This window comes from Streptopelia decaocto (assembly GCF_964273445.1).
Source record: "Streptopelia decaocto genome assembly, chromosome: Z".
NCBI lineage: Eukaryota > Metazoa > Chordata > Aves > Columbiformes > Columbidae > Streptopelia > Streptopelia decaocto.
Window position 1 is genome coordinate 7,573,383 of NC_138657.1, and position 16,806 is coordinate 7,590,188.

At 42.4% G+C, this 16,806-nt stretch overlaps 1 protein-coding gene across 1 annotated transcript in view; it reads left to right on the forward strand.

The window, feature by feature from the left end:
• Positions 1-665: 665 nt before the first annotated feature.
• Positions 666-16,806, forward strand: part of ACOT12 (acyl-CoA thioesterase 12) — a gene marked incomplete at both ends in the record, with an annotated part of 37,017 nt that continues 20,876 nt past the window's right edge. Inside the window, 6 exons of the mRNA XM_082075153.1 lie at positions 666-798; positions 4,533-4,602; positions 10,309-10,369; positions 11,409-11,510; positions 13,595-13,736; positions 15,634-15,784. Coding sequence (XP_081931279.1) covers positions 666-798; positions 4,533-4,602; positions 10,309-10,369; positions 11,409-11,510; positions 13,595-13,736; positions 15,634-15,784 — 659 coding nt within the window. The remainder of the gene's footprint in view (positions 799-4,532; positions 4,603-10,308; positions 10,370-11,408; positions 11,511-13,594; positions 13,737-15,633; positions 15,785-16,806) is intronic.

Here is a 16,806-nt window from a genome sequence, read left to right on the forward strand (position 1 = left end):
GGGCCAGGCTCTGCCACCCTCACTGAGAAGAAGTTTCTTCTCAAATTTAAATGGAACCTCTTGTGTTCCAGTTTGTACCAATTGCCCCATGTCCTATCATTGGTTGCCACCGAGAAGAGCCTGGCTCCATCCTCCTGACACTCACCCTTTACATATTTATGAACATTAATAAGGTCACCCCTCAGTCTCCTCTTGTCCAGCTCCAGAGCCCCAGCTCCCTCAGCCTTTCCTCACACGGGAGATGCTCCACTCCCTTCAGCATCTTGGTGGCTGCGCTGGACTCTCTGCAGCAGTGCCCTGTCCTTCTGGAACTGAGGGGCCAGAACTGGACACAATATTCCAGGTGTGGTCTCCCCACGGCAGAGTAGAGGGGCAGGAGAACCTCTCTGACCCACTGACCACCCCCTTCTAATCCACCCCGGGTACCATTGGCCTTCCTGGCCACAAGGGCGGCGTGGCCCAGCAGGCTCTCCTCAGGCCGGCGGCTCCTTCCCGCCTCCCGGCCCGGCCTCCCCGAGAGGAGGCGATTCCACCTCAGCCCTGGGTGTCGGGGCGGGACCGGCCCGCCCCAGCCCGCCAAGTAGCGGGGAGCCCGGGCTGAGCCAGCGCTGCCCCTCCGTGCCCGGGGGAGCCTCGGCCGCCGGTGCCCCGCCAGCCGCGGGGCCATGGAGCAGCGCGGGAACGCGGGCGGCCGTGTCTGCATGTCACAGACCGTCTTCCCGGCACACGCCGACCACCGCGGGGAGCTGAGCGCCGGGCAGCTCCTCAAGTGGATGGACGCCACCGCCTGCCTCGCAGGTAGCAGGGGCAGCAGCGTCCCGACCGGCGGGGGCCGAGGGGCTGAGGGGGGCGGCGGGGAGAGAGAGACGCCCCGCCCGCCATTTGCCCCCGCGTCCCTTCCCCTCAGAAATGCGCCTGTGTGGGGATGCGTCTCCTTTCCTGAACACCTCCACCGGTGTTTGCCGGTGACAGGCGAGGAGGAGGCGATATTCTGCCCCTAGGAGAGGCTTGAGGAAAGGTTTCAGCTGGAGGGGGTGTGTCTGAGATTTGGGGGTTCAGGTTAGGAACAGGCATCAAGGCAGCAGAAGAGTTTGTGGGGCTGGAGAGGAGCGCCAGGTGTGAGGAAAGAGCAACGAGGGGGTGATGGAGGTGGTGAAGAGAATTAAAAAGGGAGCAGTGGAGGGGAAAAACGGATGGAAAAAATAAATACTAGAAGAAAGGAAAGTACTAATATAAGAGTATTAGCGCATGGGTGGAAATAAACCCCCGAACCACAAACTCCACTAGTGTTTAGAGTGCTCTGTGTGTGGTGTAAACTCAGCTTTGAAAACTTACCATGTCCTCAGCTAACTCCTGGGAGCTAAAGCTGCCTCTGAAGCACTCAGAAAACGCGAGGCTCTGCCGTCTCTGCTGTCAGTGAACTCCGTTTCCAAGTACAGCTGCATATATTAGCAGTCCATAATGAGCCCTGCGGAGAACAGCAGGTGTATTTGGGGAACACGTGTCTGGATGGCGTCTCCACGCCGACCGCGGTGCCCTCGCTGCGTAGGTGTGTGCTGCACTCCATGCAGTTTTATGTAACCCACTCTGCCTATATAGAAAGAGTTGTGTTCCTGGAGAACTTGTCCCACACAATAACCCAAAAACTACCAAGCATGTGGCAACTTCCCAACATGATCACACTTTTTTTTTCCCTTGAGATTTATTCTCGCACAAAGGAGTAATTTGATTTCAGCCCTTCGGTGATTTATTAATACCTCTTAACCATGCTCTTTGTGGAGAGACTTTGAACTGATCTCAGCAACCTGTGAAGTTACATCCCTGCTATAAGTGCTGCTACAAGGGTTTGTCCTTGCTCCTTGGACTTTGCTTAAGCTGCGATGGTCTTCGTCAGCTGCTAACCTGCCACTGGAGCTCATTTTCAATCCACCTTTCATAATTGCTTTCATAATTCATAATTTACTTGGTTAGGCTTAGAGCAGCAGCAGTCAGTCATTCGTGCCACAGGGCTAATCCCATCACACAAAAATGATTTTTAACATCTTTCCCCACTTTGCTTTTTGTGTCACAGCAAACTCAACGTGGTAGGTGGGGATTTGTGTGGCTTTGCCATCTTTCACCCGCATTACTGCCAGTTGGTGCAGTTGCAAGTGCCTGGGCTTTGCACCTTCCTCGTTTTGTGTCCTGCTGCTTTATGTGTGATCCTGGCTGGCTGCTTCCTCACTTTTGAGACTATTTACGACTATCGCCATCTTCTATTACCTGTCACAGTTGAGAATCTGGCTTTGTGGTCATTAGTGACCTCTTCCCTTTCGTCACAGTTTGCTGTCTTTCTGATAAATGCCTTCATGTGTTTTACCCTCATATTTTCAAAGCGTTTATGAAAGGCAGGTCCTGCTTTACTAACCTGGTCTCCTTCTATGACAAGGTGACCCACTTAATGGATGAGGGAAAGGCTATGGCTGTTGTGCACTTAGACTTCAGTAAGGCCTTTGACACTGTATCCCACAGCATCTCCTGGAGAAGCTGCAGCTCATGGTCTGGATGGGTGGACTCTGCGATGGATAAAGAACTGGCTGGAGGGCCAGGCCCAAAGACTTGTGGTGAACAGAGCCAAATCCAGTTGGCGGCTGGTCATGAGTGGAGTTCCCCAGGGCTCAATATTAGGACCAATTCTGTTTAATCTCTTTATCAATGATCTGGATGAGGGGACTGAGTACACCCTTATTAAGTTTGTGGGTGACACCAAATAGGGTGGGAGTGTTGATCTGCTGGAGGGTAGGACAGCCATACAGAGGGATCTGCACCATCTGGATCATTGGGCTGAGTCCAATTGTATGAGGTCTAACAAGGCCCAGTGCCAGGTCTTGCACTTGGGCCACAACAACCCCAGGCAGCACTACAGGCTTGGGGAAGAGTGGCTGGAAAGTGCCTGGCAGAGAGGGATTTGGGGGTGTTGATAGACAGCAGCTGAACATGAGCCAGCAGTGTGCCCAGGTGGCCAAAAAGACCAACAGCATCCTGGCTTGTGTCAGGAATAGTGTGGCCAGCAGGACTAGAGAAGTGATTGTGCCACTGTACTCAGCACTGGTGAGGCCCCACCTTGAATTCTGTGTTCAGTTTTGGGCCCTTCACTATAGGACACACCTTGAGGTGCTGGAGTGAGTTCAGAGAAGGGCAACGAAGCTGATGAGGGGCCTGGAGCACAAGCGTGATGAGGAGCAGTTGAGGGAGCTGGGGCTGTTTAGCCTGGAGAAAAGGAGGCTGGGGGGAGACCTTATCACTGTCCATAACTGCCTGAAAGGAGGTTGTAGCATGGAGGGTGTTGGTCTCTTCTCCCAAGTAGCAAGTGACAGGACAAAAGGAAATGGCCTCAAGTTGCACCAGGGAAGGTTTAGATTGCATATGAGGGTAAAATTCTTCCTAGAAAGGGTTGTCAGGCATTGGAACAGGCTGCCCTGTTCGACTTGATGATCTTAAAGGTCTTTTCCAAACAAAATTATCCTGTGTTTTAGGTACTGATACAACTTGTGCGTCATCCTGTCTCACATTTCTCCAAGCTTTTTCTTGTGATGCTCACTGAAAATATTACTTGGGTGTGACAACTCTCACCTGTTGGGCAGTGCTATTTTCCAGGTTTCCTGCTTGTCCATTCTTTTGCCTCTGCCTCTAGGAAACTTTTTCAAACAGGGTATCCTGATGTTTATACAGCTCCTAGTGTGGTGGAGATTTAGTCTCTGACTCTAGGTGCTATGGTCAAATAAATAATAAATCACAATAAGTTGCTGTAAAAAGATAAGTATTGGGCTATTAAAATTAACAGTGAAGAAGCTGTTTACCTTTTCCAGATTAACCTTCATAATTACTACAAATAGGGTGCGTAATGTCTCATAACCAAATGCATCCCAGGGAGATGAAGAACACTGATCAAATTTTGGTAAAAAATATTTTACAATAAGTAAATACTTGGGTTTGAATTTTTAAATTTTGGGAGGCTTTTTTTTGTTGAATTCCTGCACTTTTGGTACTGCACTGAAGACATGTACTTACCTGCTTTCCACTGCTGTGAGCAGGTTAATAAGCCAGTAGGTCTTTCTCCTTTCTCTTAGTACATACATAAAAATTTCACACTGGTTTAACATAGCCCATATTCACAACATCCTCTTTTGAGGGAGATCACTGAGACTTCTTGTTAAAGATTTGTGACTCTTTTTGTTTTGCAACATGCTTGTAACCCTCTTAGCAGAATGTTCAGTTTTAGAGAAAGACATTAGGTAGAGCTTTTCAAACTGAGCAGAATCATTATCATCATCTAATCTCGTCTCCTCATGTTACCCTTATTTCAAGGTAAATATTAACTTTAACCTTAGTCATCTTTTTTTTCTAAGAGGTCTACTGCAGACTTGCATTGGAGTGGTTGAAGGAACAAGTGGAATCTACTGTGTTTCATCTCTCTCATGCACAGGTATATAGGTGAATAGCGTGCTGCAAATGCAATATGGTAATTGTGTGTCCATGTGTCTCTTTTGAAGCTGAGAAACGTGCTGGTGTGTCTTGCGTGACAGCGTCTATGGATGACATACAGTTTGAAGAGGCTGCCAGGTACAAAACCAGCTAACAACGGTCAAATGTTTTCATTCTAGAGTTCCTTATTTGGTAGAGATAAATGAAGGCATTATAAAATCTGAGATAGCAGGGCAATGAACTCACAGCGTCACGGAGTTAAGTCTCAGAATTGCTCTTTTCTACTTCTGATAGCCTGATGCTCCTAGAAAGCAGATCAATTTCACACATCAAAAATAAACTGTAGTTACTTTGACTTGGCAGCCTAGATGCCAGGTGAGAAACTGGTGGCCCAGTGATCTCTGGTTCTAATTAAAGTGAATGCTGCAGGCCGTTACTTATCTCTGTTAAATAAGGAATGCATACCTATAACAGTTATTGTATGATTTTTTTTTTAATTGTTTATAGTGCTCTTTCAGTTTGTTACCATTTCTTTCAGCACTTTAAAAAAATGGGTGGATGTAAAAAAACAAATGTTTTACATTCGTGATTATTGAATGTTGAGCGAGTCTACAAGATAATGCAGGAGTTAATTTTTCTTTTAACAGTTTTTCATGGTTGTCCAAGGGAAAAAGACACTGAAAGAGGAAATAGGACATTTATTCCTAAACAATATCTTTACAGAAACTTAAGGCTATTACTTTGTAGTTTTTGTGTGTTTTTACACCTTACAATCTGGACATTAATGAGTCGTTAGATGGGATGAACCTGGCTACACAGACTAACGCGTATGCAGTTGTCGTGACTGTGAACCAAGCGTCACTGGCTGTCAGCTGTACAGCTGATGTCAGTTGTGCTGTGCAAGTGTAAAATAAGCATCCACTCACACTTCTGAACAGCAGACTTTTAGAGTAGTGGCTGTTAGGATGAGAACTAGAACCAGTAACAGAGGAGCTGACATGGTCATACTGAATCTAGAACTCAAGAGAACTTCTTGTTCTGTTTTACAACACTAGTTTTAAAGTGTTTGTCTTGACTGCTTTACTACCTTGACTTCAGTAAAGCATTTGACACAGTCTCCCACAGCATTCTCATAGCTAAACTGAGGAAGTGTGGTCTGGATGATTGGGTAGTGAGGTGGGCTGCAAACTGGCTGAAGGAAAGAAGCCAGAGAGTCGTGGGCAATGGGGCAGAGTCCAGTTGGAGGCCTGTGTCTAGTGGAGTGCCTCAAGGGTCGGTACTGGGACCAGTACTGTTCAACATATTCATCAATGACTTGGATGAGGGACTAGAGTGTACTATCAGCAAGTTTGCTGATGACACAAATCTGGGAGGAGTGGCTGACACACCAGAAGGCTGTGCTGCCATCCAGCGGGACCTGGACAGGCTAGAGAGCTGGGCGGGGAAAAATTTAATGAAATATAACAATGGCAAATGTAGAGTATTGCATCTGGGAGGAACAACCCCAGGTTCCAGTATAAGTTGGGGAATGATCCATTAGAGAGCAGTGTAGGGGAAAGGGACCTGGGGATCCTGGTGGACAGCAGGATGACCATGAGCCAGCACTGTGCCCTTGAGTCCAAGAGGGCCAATGGCATCCTGGGGTGTATTAGAAGAGGGGTGGTTAGTAGGTCGAGAAAGGTTCACCTTCCTCTCTACTCTGCCCTGGTGAGACCACACCTGGAATATTGTGTCCAGTTCTGGGCTCCTCAGTTCAAGAAGGTCAGGGAACTGCTGGAGAGAGTCCAGCGTAGGGCAACCAAGATGATTAAGGGAGTGGAGCATCTCCTGTGTGAGGAAAGACTGAGGGAGCTGGGTGTCTTTAGTTTGAAGGAGACTGAGGGGTGAGCTTATTAATGTTTACAAATATACAAAGGGTGAGTGTCACAAAGATGGAGCCAGGCTCTTCTCGGTGACAAACAATGGTAGGACAAGGGGTAATGGGTTTAAGCTGGAACATAAGAGGTTCCAGTTTAACTTGAGAAAAAACTTCTCCTCAGTGAGGGTAACAGACACTGGAACAGGCTGCCCAGGGAGGTTGTGGAGTCTCCTACTCCGGAGACATTCAAAACCCGCGTGGACACCTTCCTGTGTAACCTCATCTGGATGTTCCTGCTCCGGTGGGGAGATTGGACTAGATGATCTTTCAAGGTCCCTTCCAATGCCTAGCATTCTATGATTCTATGATTCTATGACTGTAATTGTTCTGCATTTTTAATTTTGTCCTTAGGAAAAAATACTGTCTGTGAAATTGAAGAGCCCTACAAACGAAGTCAGGATAATGTTTTTCTTTCAGGCATAATATTTCAGACTTCAGTAGCTTCAGAGCAATTTTCTCTCTTGTTTCTGAGAGCAGAACAGAGCTTCTGTAATGTAGTGAAAATACTTTGCCTTCCAAATTTGTTTCCAAATATGTCTCTAGTTCTTCTTCTACTTGTGGTGCCAATGTTTCATTTTTTAACAGGAGTTTAGGGTACAAGCCTAGTAACTGTGAAGTTGTTTCAGTAATTATTTTTCAGCCTCAGGTCATCCCTAACATCCTGCTTGTAGCTTACTGTGTAATTTCCGAAATTTTGCCAGACCTTCTTGATTATAAAAACATCTTGCATAAATAAGAGAACTCTTGTATGTCACTCCAGTAAATTAAAATGATGTTGTATAAGTTACTTACTGTAAGGTTTCATTTACCTAACTAAAATTACCAAATGTTCTGAAAGTATTAACTCTTCTGTGCATATTTCTTTTTAGTTGACATGGAAACAGAGACTTCCACAAATCTATATACTGCAAAACTCAGTTTTATGGTATAATAACAAATAAATCCCTCTTCCTTGTCTTCTAATATACAACAGTTCAATGGTAGTAAGAGCATCTGTTTTTAAATCACATTTATTTAAATTTTGTTAGTGCTCCATATGTGAATAATTTTCAGCTCATTTCAATATATTTCAAAGGCTTCTTGCCAGTTAGAAGTGAAAGTGTAGTTTTCTGCAACTTCTGCTTTCAGGTATCCATTTAAATGCCCAAGCTGATCAGCTCTCTTGTCTTAAATAAATCAGTTTGTCCAAAGTCAGATTACATCATAGAATGTAAAACAATTCATTTTGAAACAGCTGCCAAAAGTATGTGAAAAGGCATTTCCCAATCATACTGCCTGACCATCTCAGTTCTGACATCTTTATTTTCTGATATGGCCATAGACCCACAGTATGACACTTTTCTACCATGAAATATGAGTCCAGCTCTACAGGCTGCTTGGGACACCAGGTGAAATGCCAGTCAGTCAGGGAACCTAATTTCTCTGAGGTCCAAATCCACCTCATGGCAGGACTGGTGTCCCAGGCTGAGTGAGATCATGTCCAACTTTGTTCTGTTGTTCCCACCCTGCAGTTTCCTCAAAGCGGGACAGACCCAGACTTTCAACCTCTCTTATGCAATGTTCTCACACAGAGGAAGAGAGGTCACCAGGGAGGTGTCGCTGGCAAAGGTGAAGTAATCTTTGTACAGAAGAATAGTGTTCTGCCAGGAAGCCCGAGGTAGAGACCTCTGCAGACCCCACTGGGAGCTCATGGAAAATCCAGCATCACGATGTTTTTGACAGGGATCGTGATGTCCTCTGCAAGATCTGTAGAGAGTCTGAACTCCCCTCTTTTAAGGAAAACCTTATACTCACTATCAATATGTGTTGTGCTCAATCATTGAGTTTATGTAATGAATGTATTCTGCCTTTTTTCACTTTGGACTTGTCATTGGCTCTGCTGCTGTGTTACTGTAATCTTCTTGGGAGTTTTGTGTCAGATACAGTCTTGAGAGGTGTTTCAGGGTACTTGACTCAGTTCTGCCTCTAAGCTTTCCAAAGCCTTTTCTGAGACTGTAACAGTAACTTCTTTTCCAAGATTGAACATAAATACTGTGTTATTGTTCTGAACAGACTTTCATTTTTGGAAATGAGCTGGTGTTTCCTTTACCTGTGTAGTTTAGAACAATTACGTTAGTGATTGTGCTTTTTCTTTGGAAAAACTCCTGAATACGTTCTTCAAAAGTTAATGAGGGCTGTGTATCTGCAAATGGTCTTAATTCTTTCCTCTAACCATTTTCCCCTCCTGTCTACTCAAAGGCTTCCACTTGTGTTCTTGAATGTGAACAAGAAAGAGGAAGTTTCTGTGCAGTTGGTTGTTCTTGTCTGATACTGTAAAGGAACAGGTTTCCTCCTACTCATTCTGGTGTTTGGTAACAATTTGTTTGAAGTTCTGGCATTGAGAGAAGCAATTTAAGAAAAGCCTTACCTTTAAACATCAAAACCCTATTAATTAAATTAGGAAATAAATGATAAAAAACCTTTTTCTTTTATAAACTGAGGTCATAACTGGAGAGGGTCCAGCGTAGGGCAACCAAGATGATTAAGGGAGTGGAGCACCTCCCTTATGAAGAAAGGCTGAGGGAGCTGGGTCTCTTTAGTTTGGAGAAGAGGAGACTAAGGGGGGACCTTATTAATGTTTATAAATATATAAAGGGTGAGTGCCATGGGGATGGAGCCAGGCTCTTCTCGGTGGCAAACAATGATAGGACAAGGGGTAATGGGATCAAGCTGGAACACAAGAGGTTCCACTTAAATTTGAGAAGAAACTTCTTCTCAGTGAGGGTGACAGACACTGGAACAGGCTGCCCAGGGAAGTGGTGGAGTCTCCTTCTCTGGAGACATTCAAAACCCGCCTGGACATGTTCCTGTGCGACCTCACCTAGGTGTTCCTGCTCCAGCAGGGGGATTGGACTAGATGATCTTTTGAGGTCCCTTCCAATCCCAAACATACTGTGATACTGTGATACTGTGATATCGCATATGTGCATTCTCTAGCATACAGACACATGCACACGAGGAAATAATCACAGGACAAAAAGTGCTCTTTGACATCTTTGAAGAATGGGGAAGGAGTTTACTTTCCAAGTTTTGGCCAAGGACAGGGCTGCAGCATGTTCCTTCTGTCTCAGCATCATACCTCTGAACAACTATTCGTTCTCATTTACCTACATAGAATACCTGCAGGGAATGATATCTTTTTACTACATAGAATCAAATTTAAATGAGAAAATACTTGCACTTTCCTTCTGGAATTTCTAAACTACCTGTTATGTGCTGATACCAAGAGTAACCCTTGTTTTCAAGCCCCTAATAACCTGATGCAAGGCAATGCTGAAAGGTTGGCAAGAAAGCAGTTTCCCCTAAAGTTGTCTTATTGAGCAGAGCGGTAAAAGGACATGATGTGCATGGTGAGAACACTAGGCATGAGGACACTGACTTCAGGGAATTTAGACTGACTTAAAACTGCTAAAGATCAGTCCCAGAACAGGGAAAGAGCAGCCAGCCAGTCTGCAACTGCAAAATATAACTCAGACCACTTGTGTACCTATGAAACAGGCATTTACAGCAAAGGATTTGCTTGTGTGGTTTTTAGTTAGCTGTACTCAGTGATTTGGTGTAACTCACAGCAAGGTGTGCCAAAATTTGTTGGGGCATCTGGGGCCTGGGGCACACCTGACATCATACCGACATCACCAAGGAGAAGGAATGCTAGTATTAAGTTTATGCAGTTTTCTGAGTGATATTGTTGTTACTGAGCATGCATGAAGGTCTGACAGATGAATAACAGTGCTAAATTTTTTTCAGTGCATTTTCAGTACAGTGTGGAGGACATGGACTGATCAAAGAGATTTTCGTCACTGCTATCAGGAATACCTAGCGAGGCAGGTTCAAACCCTTACTAAGCTGCATGATTACATACCATAAGATGTTATCATTCTTAACAGGGTTGGACAAATTATCACCATCAAAGCAAAGGTGAACAGAGCGTTCAAAACCAGCATGGAGGTAAGAGATCATCACTCTTATTCCTAACAATATTTAAATAATAGAAGAGAGGTGGGAGGAGTAGAGGAATGCAACATGGGTCTGGTCTTATTTGTTTCAGAAGGAGCTTTGTACAGATATCTAAACAATAATACTGCCTAATGAAACTCTGGTTTCATAATTACTATTATAATTGCTTGTTTCTCATAGAATAATCCATGTCAAAACAGAAACTGGACCCTGAAAACTTAAAATCTCTGACAGGTGTAGTGGACAGGATGGGGTAGGAGATGTTGGCCCAGTCCAAAGCTATTTACCTCTAAGCAGTCTTTGTATCAGAGCTAGGATCCACTGAACTGGTGAAGTTCTAAGTACTTTTGAAACTTCTTATACAAAAATATTTCCCTCAGGTGTTTGCATGCTCTTACTCTTAATATGGTAACAAATATGCAATGCATTGCCCAATCATGTACTTGAAATCACAATTGAACCTTCAGTGTACTTTTCCATGTATTGTGCCCAAGTCCAATTCTCATTAATATTGAGTGACGCATCTCACAGAGAATGTGTTCCAAAAGGTTCTAAAAACTGGAAAAAAAATCAAAAGCTTTGATACATGTCATGCTTCTCTCACCAAATACAGTGTTTCACGTTCAAGTGTTTCATTGTATTTTATACTTTTATACAGACTTTTTTGCTCCTACAGATCTCGGAAATAATCAGATGGGGACTCCAAAGGGCGCACAAGTAAATGGAAAGAGATATCCATTAAACTAAATCTAAGTGTCTTTCCTATTTTTTGTTTTACCCTACAAGTAATGCCAAGTAGACAAACACAGTTGTTGTATTGAAGAGCTTTTCAGACCTCAGCAAATATAGTGATGTTCTTATGTGTTCAGAGATCTATCAGTGATAGAAAAGCAGTTTGTTTATGTTCTTTTACATTTAAGAGCCTGGACATGATTAATTTGATAAACACTGCACCATTTTGTCTCAACTCAACTGACGGTGATGTATATACCTTTTTAACCTCCTTTCTCCACTACCTCCTTCCTTGTAGGTTGGCATCAAGGTTACAGTGCAAGACGTTTTGACTGATGTTGAAAAAATTGTGAGTGTGGCATATGCAACATATGTAGCCAAACCAGTTGGTGCTGGAAAGGTATTCTTTCTGTTTTCTTCTATGCTTGAAGCTACTGGGACTGAGTTTCTCTGAAATAACCCAATTTTCTGGTTGTGAAACAAAGGAAGATGTTCATACCTGTTTATTCTGATCAGTAATAGGAAAACAGCATGAAGTCCAGAGTATGTGGAGACTTTTTTTTTTCATGTGTCTGCTCTGAAGTTGTATGGGTTGGTTTTTTTTTTATTGTTTCATTTTTATCTTGCACATTTGCTAGTAATAGAACTGGTGTCTTTGTAAGGGCTGTGATATTGACAGAGGCAAGCACTTGAAGAGAGATCCCATCGAGTCTGCATAGCCTGTCTCCTCAGCAGCTGATCTATATAGATCATGAAACCTGCAAGGGTGTTGGGGGTGAGATTTCTTTATCCTTCACTCCCCACTTCGAAGAGGTTGTTCAGACATCACTATTCAGATAGAATATATTATTTTTAAGCTAGATTCCAATCTCAATTAATTCTTTGCTATTTATGTTGATTAGTTTTCATGGCAATGAACATTGCTGTGCCAAACAGCCACAGTTCTTTTAAAGTTTTCATGTGAGAAAGACCAAGTACTCCTCAGATCCTCTTAATAAACTCTCTTTGGATGCAGCATTTTACTTTGTTGAACATTAGTGGCTAGAATCATACGTCTGACTTTCCCATCTCATCGAACATGTTATGACAGTGCATCTGCCTTTTTATCATCCACTGCAGACAGGCAGAGAGCAGTCGTCCCATGAGCAATTAATACACCCTATAATTTCTGCTTTCTCTTCTGCGATGATATATTACAGTTTGCAGAAGAAACAGATTGGAACAGTTTTACCAAAAACAAAAGCCTACCTTGTCACTGAAAGGTTAATGACTAAATTGGTTAACCTGAAAGCTGAGGATTGTTTATTATTAGTTTGATATCATGTCCATGGCGTCAACCTACTTACCTTTTGCCCAAATTTCCAGGGAGGTTTTTTCACAATCAAGTTGGTGACGATTAACTATGATTAGGCTTAAGACAGGAATGCCCCAAAGGGAGTGTGAGACTTCAGTTCAAATTCCATCATAAATAAAAGTCTTGGAGAAATTGAATAACATTTTTTCAAATCTATATTTCAGAACAACTGTTGCTAAACTTGTGGAAAGAGCAACGGCATGCATTCACCATCTTAATCTTTTAGCTGGGGCATCTGGAAAAAGCTAGAAAGCTCTTGAGGAGGGCAGAAAGGAGGCAAGAAAACTAGAAGAGGGCTTGAGGAAGACTCAGCGACTGAGAAACATCAGCAGAACCACTGCAGTTCATTTTTCCTGTGTTTCAGTGATCGTGCATTATTTTAAGGTTTTTGAGACTAGACCTCCTTGCAGGCAAATCACACAAGTGACTGTTCAGTGGCACCTCTGCAATATTTATCTATACATAATAATTTTCTTAAGCCAGTACAGGTTTGTATTCAGTTTGTCATTGAACTAACATATGTGGGAATTGGCATGTGGGGGAGAAGAATGTCTGATCTTGGCAAGAGAGAAGTGTGTTTCTGGGCGCAAGTAGAGTTTTGGGCATAAAGTTATAGAGTATGAAACTGCACCAGGTGCTGGGTGCTCATGTGTTTCTCCTTTGCCTCAGAAAACCAGTGCTTCTTTGAAAATAGGTCCTCAGACAGATGGAACAGGCTATGTGAGTATGGAGTGAGTTGTGAAAGAGGGAGTGGGTAATTTGTGCAGTGAGTGGGACTGGGCTCTGGGATACACTTCCCCATATACTACATCACTGATCAGTGTGATTGGATTATTTCTCTGATACGCAATATACAATACTCAAACCTTCATATTAAGATTTTTTTTTCTTTTGTATTTAAAAGCTAAAAACCCCTTGTCATTGAGTTTTAAAAAATAATTCTGAAAGGATAATGAAGAATCTCTTGAACTTCCACTCTGCACTTGTTTTATTAAAAGAATTTGTCGTCTTGGACAGTTGATAGCAAAAGGTTGTATAAAATGCTGATGCCATTTGAAGTGCAAAGTGCACTTTGTTATGTTTATGGCATTCAGAACCTCTTTTTTTTTTTTTTTTTTTCATTTGCATAGATTGAATTAGAACCTATAAAGCTGCTCTCTGCACAAGACCACCTGGAGCACACCCTGGCTATTGAGAGAAGAAGAATACGACTGGGCTATGAACAGGTCTTTGAGAACCTAATGCAGGAGAGTAATAAGGAAGGTGATTACTGTGGTCAGCATTGAAAATGGAACAAATTACTTATTAACAGCTGAAGGGGAAGAAAAAGCAGACAAAACATCTTAGTAGAGCTCCTTGAGGTTGTGGTATCATGTAGAAGAGCATGTGCCAGATTTGTGAGGGTGTGTAAGACAGTTATTCTAATAGAGTGGTATTTCTTTGTCTTTCAGAAATTCCAGATTTAAGAATTCAGGATTGAAGGCCAAGCATGCACTAAATAGATGCAAAATGCTGATCTCTGTGTAGGTTATATGTGTAAGGTTTAACAGTTCACACAGAACTTCACAAAGTGGTAATAAAATCCTATGGCACTAGTTTTAACATAGATAGAAGGATAAAATTCACTGAGGCTTCTAGCTGTGTCTTTGCAAGAAAGCACTAAAACCTATGTTTATGCCACGAGGTCATTCCCAACAGCAGGAGAAACTTCCTGACATGGAGGTCAAAACAGGTAAAAAAAAAAAAATTGAGATCCTTATGACCAAATTAGAAAAACTGAGCCAAGAAACAGGTTCGTCTTTATTTCTGGTGATAATCACTGTTCTTGAAGACAGTTATGCTCAAAAGTTCCTGTATTCCCCTGCAAAAGAAATTATTCACAGTAGTTAAGAAATATGCTGGTATTTGGAAAATCTGAGCTGTAACTCCACATGTAAACAACAGACGTTATGTGGTTTTGCTGAGGAAAGACAAAACCTATTGTAAATATAAATTCTAGTCTTAACAATTTAATAAGACTGTAGAACTGAAGAGACTTCTTTGCTACAAGCAATGTTATTTTATGTCATAGAAGATGGCTTAATACCATGAAAGACAAATCAGAGATTGCTGATTTTGGTTTCTACTGCCTTGCCTGGAAAAATCCTTGAAGGATCTAATCATTGTTAGCACTAATCTTCCTCCTTATGAAGACAGAACAAGCAAAATGGGGAAAAGAGACAAGAAAATATTGTGTATAAAGCATGTTGGGTAGTAAATCAGGTATTAATCATATCCAGAAAGTGAAGTCTGTGTTCTGAGTGGATCTTACGTAACAGCTTAAGTAGGTCCAAAGTGCAAGTCAGTCAAACGTGTCCACACATTTATATAATCATAAAGTTAGTTAAATATGGCAAAAGTCAAAAGTACAGTTCAGGTCAGGTGTCTTCTAGCTCAGATATGCACTTTTTAAATGACTGACATAATCTCATGCCTAAATCTCTTGCAAAATATATCTGAAAAAAACAAACATTAGAGTGAGGATTGGTGCTAAACATTTGAAAGTCCAGTTGGAAGTTATCAGATAATGGAAGGTGGTTAGTGATTCAGATCCATATTTCTCTCTTTTGCGTGTTCTATATTGTCTTTGGTAATCACAAGATTTTTAAGAGGTTATGGAATAATCATGTCATACTTTCACCTTAATTAGACACATTTGCACAGGTGCCCATCGTACATGGTGGTCAAAGTCAATGAAAGGCATTTGAATAAGTGATATATTGCCCTGACAGCATCTGTTAGAGGTCATGCATAGCAACCGTGAACGATCACAAGCACATGCTGAGGCAGTTGTCTGCCTGCGTTCACAGCTAGCCAACTTTCACAGTAACTGCTTTTGACACAGCTTCTTTGAAGGAGATGGTGAGGGCTGGGAAGGCTCACTGTGTTGTGATAGACTGTGGGGTGCACCATCCCCCACCTCTTACGTCTTTTGGCAGAACAGAGCAAATCTCCAGCCTCTTGCTTCCCTTGCAAAGAACAGAGAGGTCTTCTGTGTCTTTCATATTTTTTTCTTCTTTTCATTGTGTCTGAAGCAAATTGCATGCTTCAGTAACTGGGAGTGTTTTCTTCTTGGCTACCAGAGTGACTGGCTGAAACAATTCACTGATGCACTGTTGCCGTATTTCAGATACTTTTGAAGATGAAGATGCAGTTTCAACTGAGTTTACACATGTACAGAGTATTGAGCTTGTCCAGCCTCCTCATGCAAACCATCATGGCAACACTTTTGGTGGCCAGATCATGGCTTGGATGGAGACAGTGGCCAGTATTTCAGCAAGGTACTATTCTACATCATATCCTTTGCAGAGGGTTCTAAATTGATGTGATTTAATTTAATGTTAATAGTTTCTCATGTATTTAATTTATGAAAAATACAGACCCAAACCTTTGTGACTTTTCTTCCTCTTCAGATTGCAGGAGGCCTTTGAACTATTTCTGTGATACAGTTCCTACAGCATGCCACACCACTGTGGGAGTCAAATATTATTCTTCTTCTGTTACACATGAAGACTCTAAGGCAAAAGGGGCTATGTTATCCTGAGAATGTCTGCAGAAAGTCAGCACTGGGAATAGGAATAAAAACTTGGCCTCCTTGGGGTTGGTTCAGTGTTTTAAAAGCGGATTTAGTCGTTAATTGAAGATAGAACCAAAACTGACCCTGTATCAATTGATACCAAAAAATGAGCAGCCTTCGAAATGTTAGCCTGAAGATCCTTATGCCAGAAGAAAGAACAAGTCAGAGAATAATAATTAGAACAAACAGGTTCTGTTTTGTTGGTGTGCACATGGAATGGTTGCATAACCTTCAGCAAGTCACTTAGCCTTTCAGTCTCTCTGAGTACCATATCCTATGGGTTGTAACATTTTTAGCAGTATACCTGACATCCTCAGGTAATGAGTGTGAAGTATTTTTCTGACGCTGCCTAGTACTACTTGTCAGCATGGCCTGGACATAAAATCATTTAATTTCTCTTCCCCTGAAATCAAATGGTTGTTTTTTCCCTTGTTCTTGGATGCTGTACAAAGCTTCTTTGTAAGCAACACTTGAGTTTCAGTTTGAATTCTCCTTGCATACCAAGTGACCTAATTCACTGCAGGGATGTTAGATACGTTTTCATTCTTCAACTTTAATAATTAAATGACTTCTCCATTCATTATTCATACAGTTTTGATTTGTAGCCAGCAGTTGTACTGATAACAACAGATTTTCTGTAGTGGTTGGATAAACAACTTGCTTTAGTAACATTAGAATGCACTGACCTTACCCAAGTGTGTAATTTCATTGGCTTCAAAGTGACTG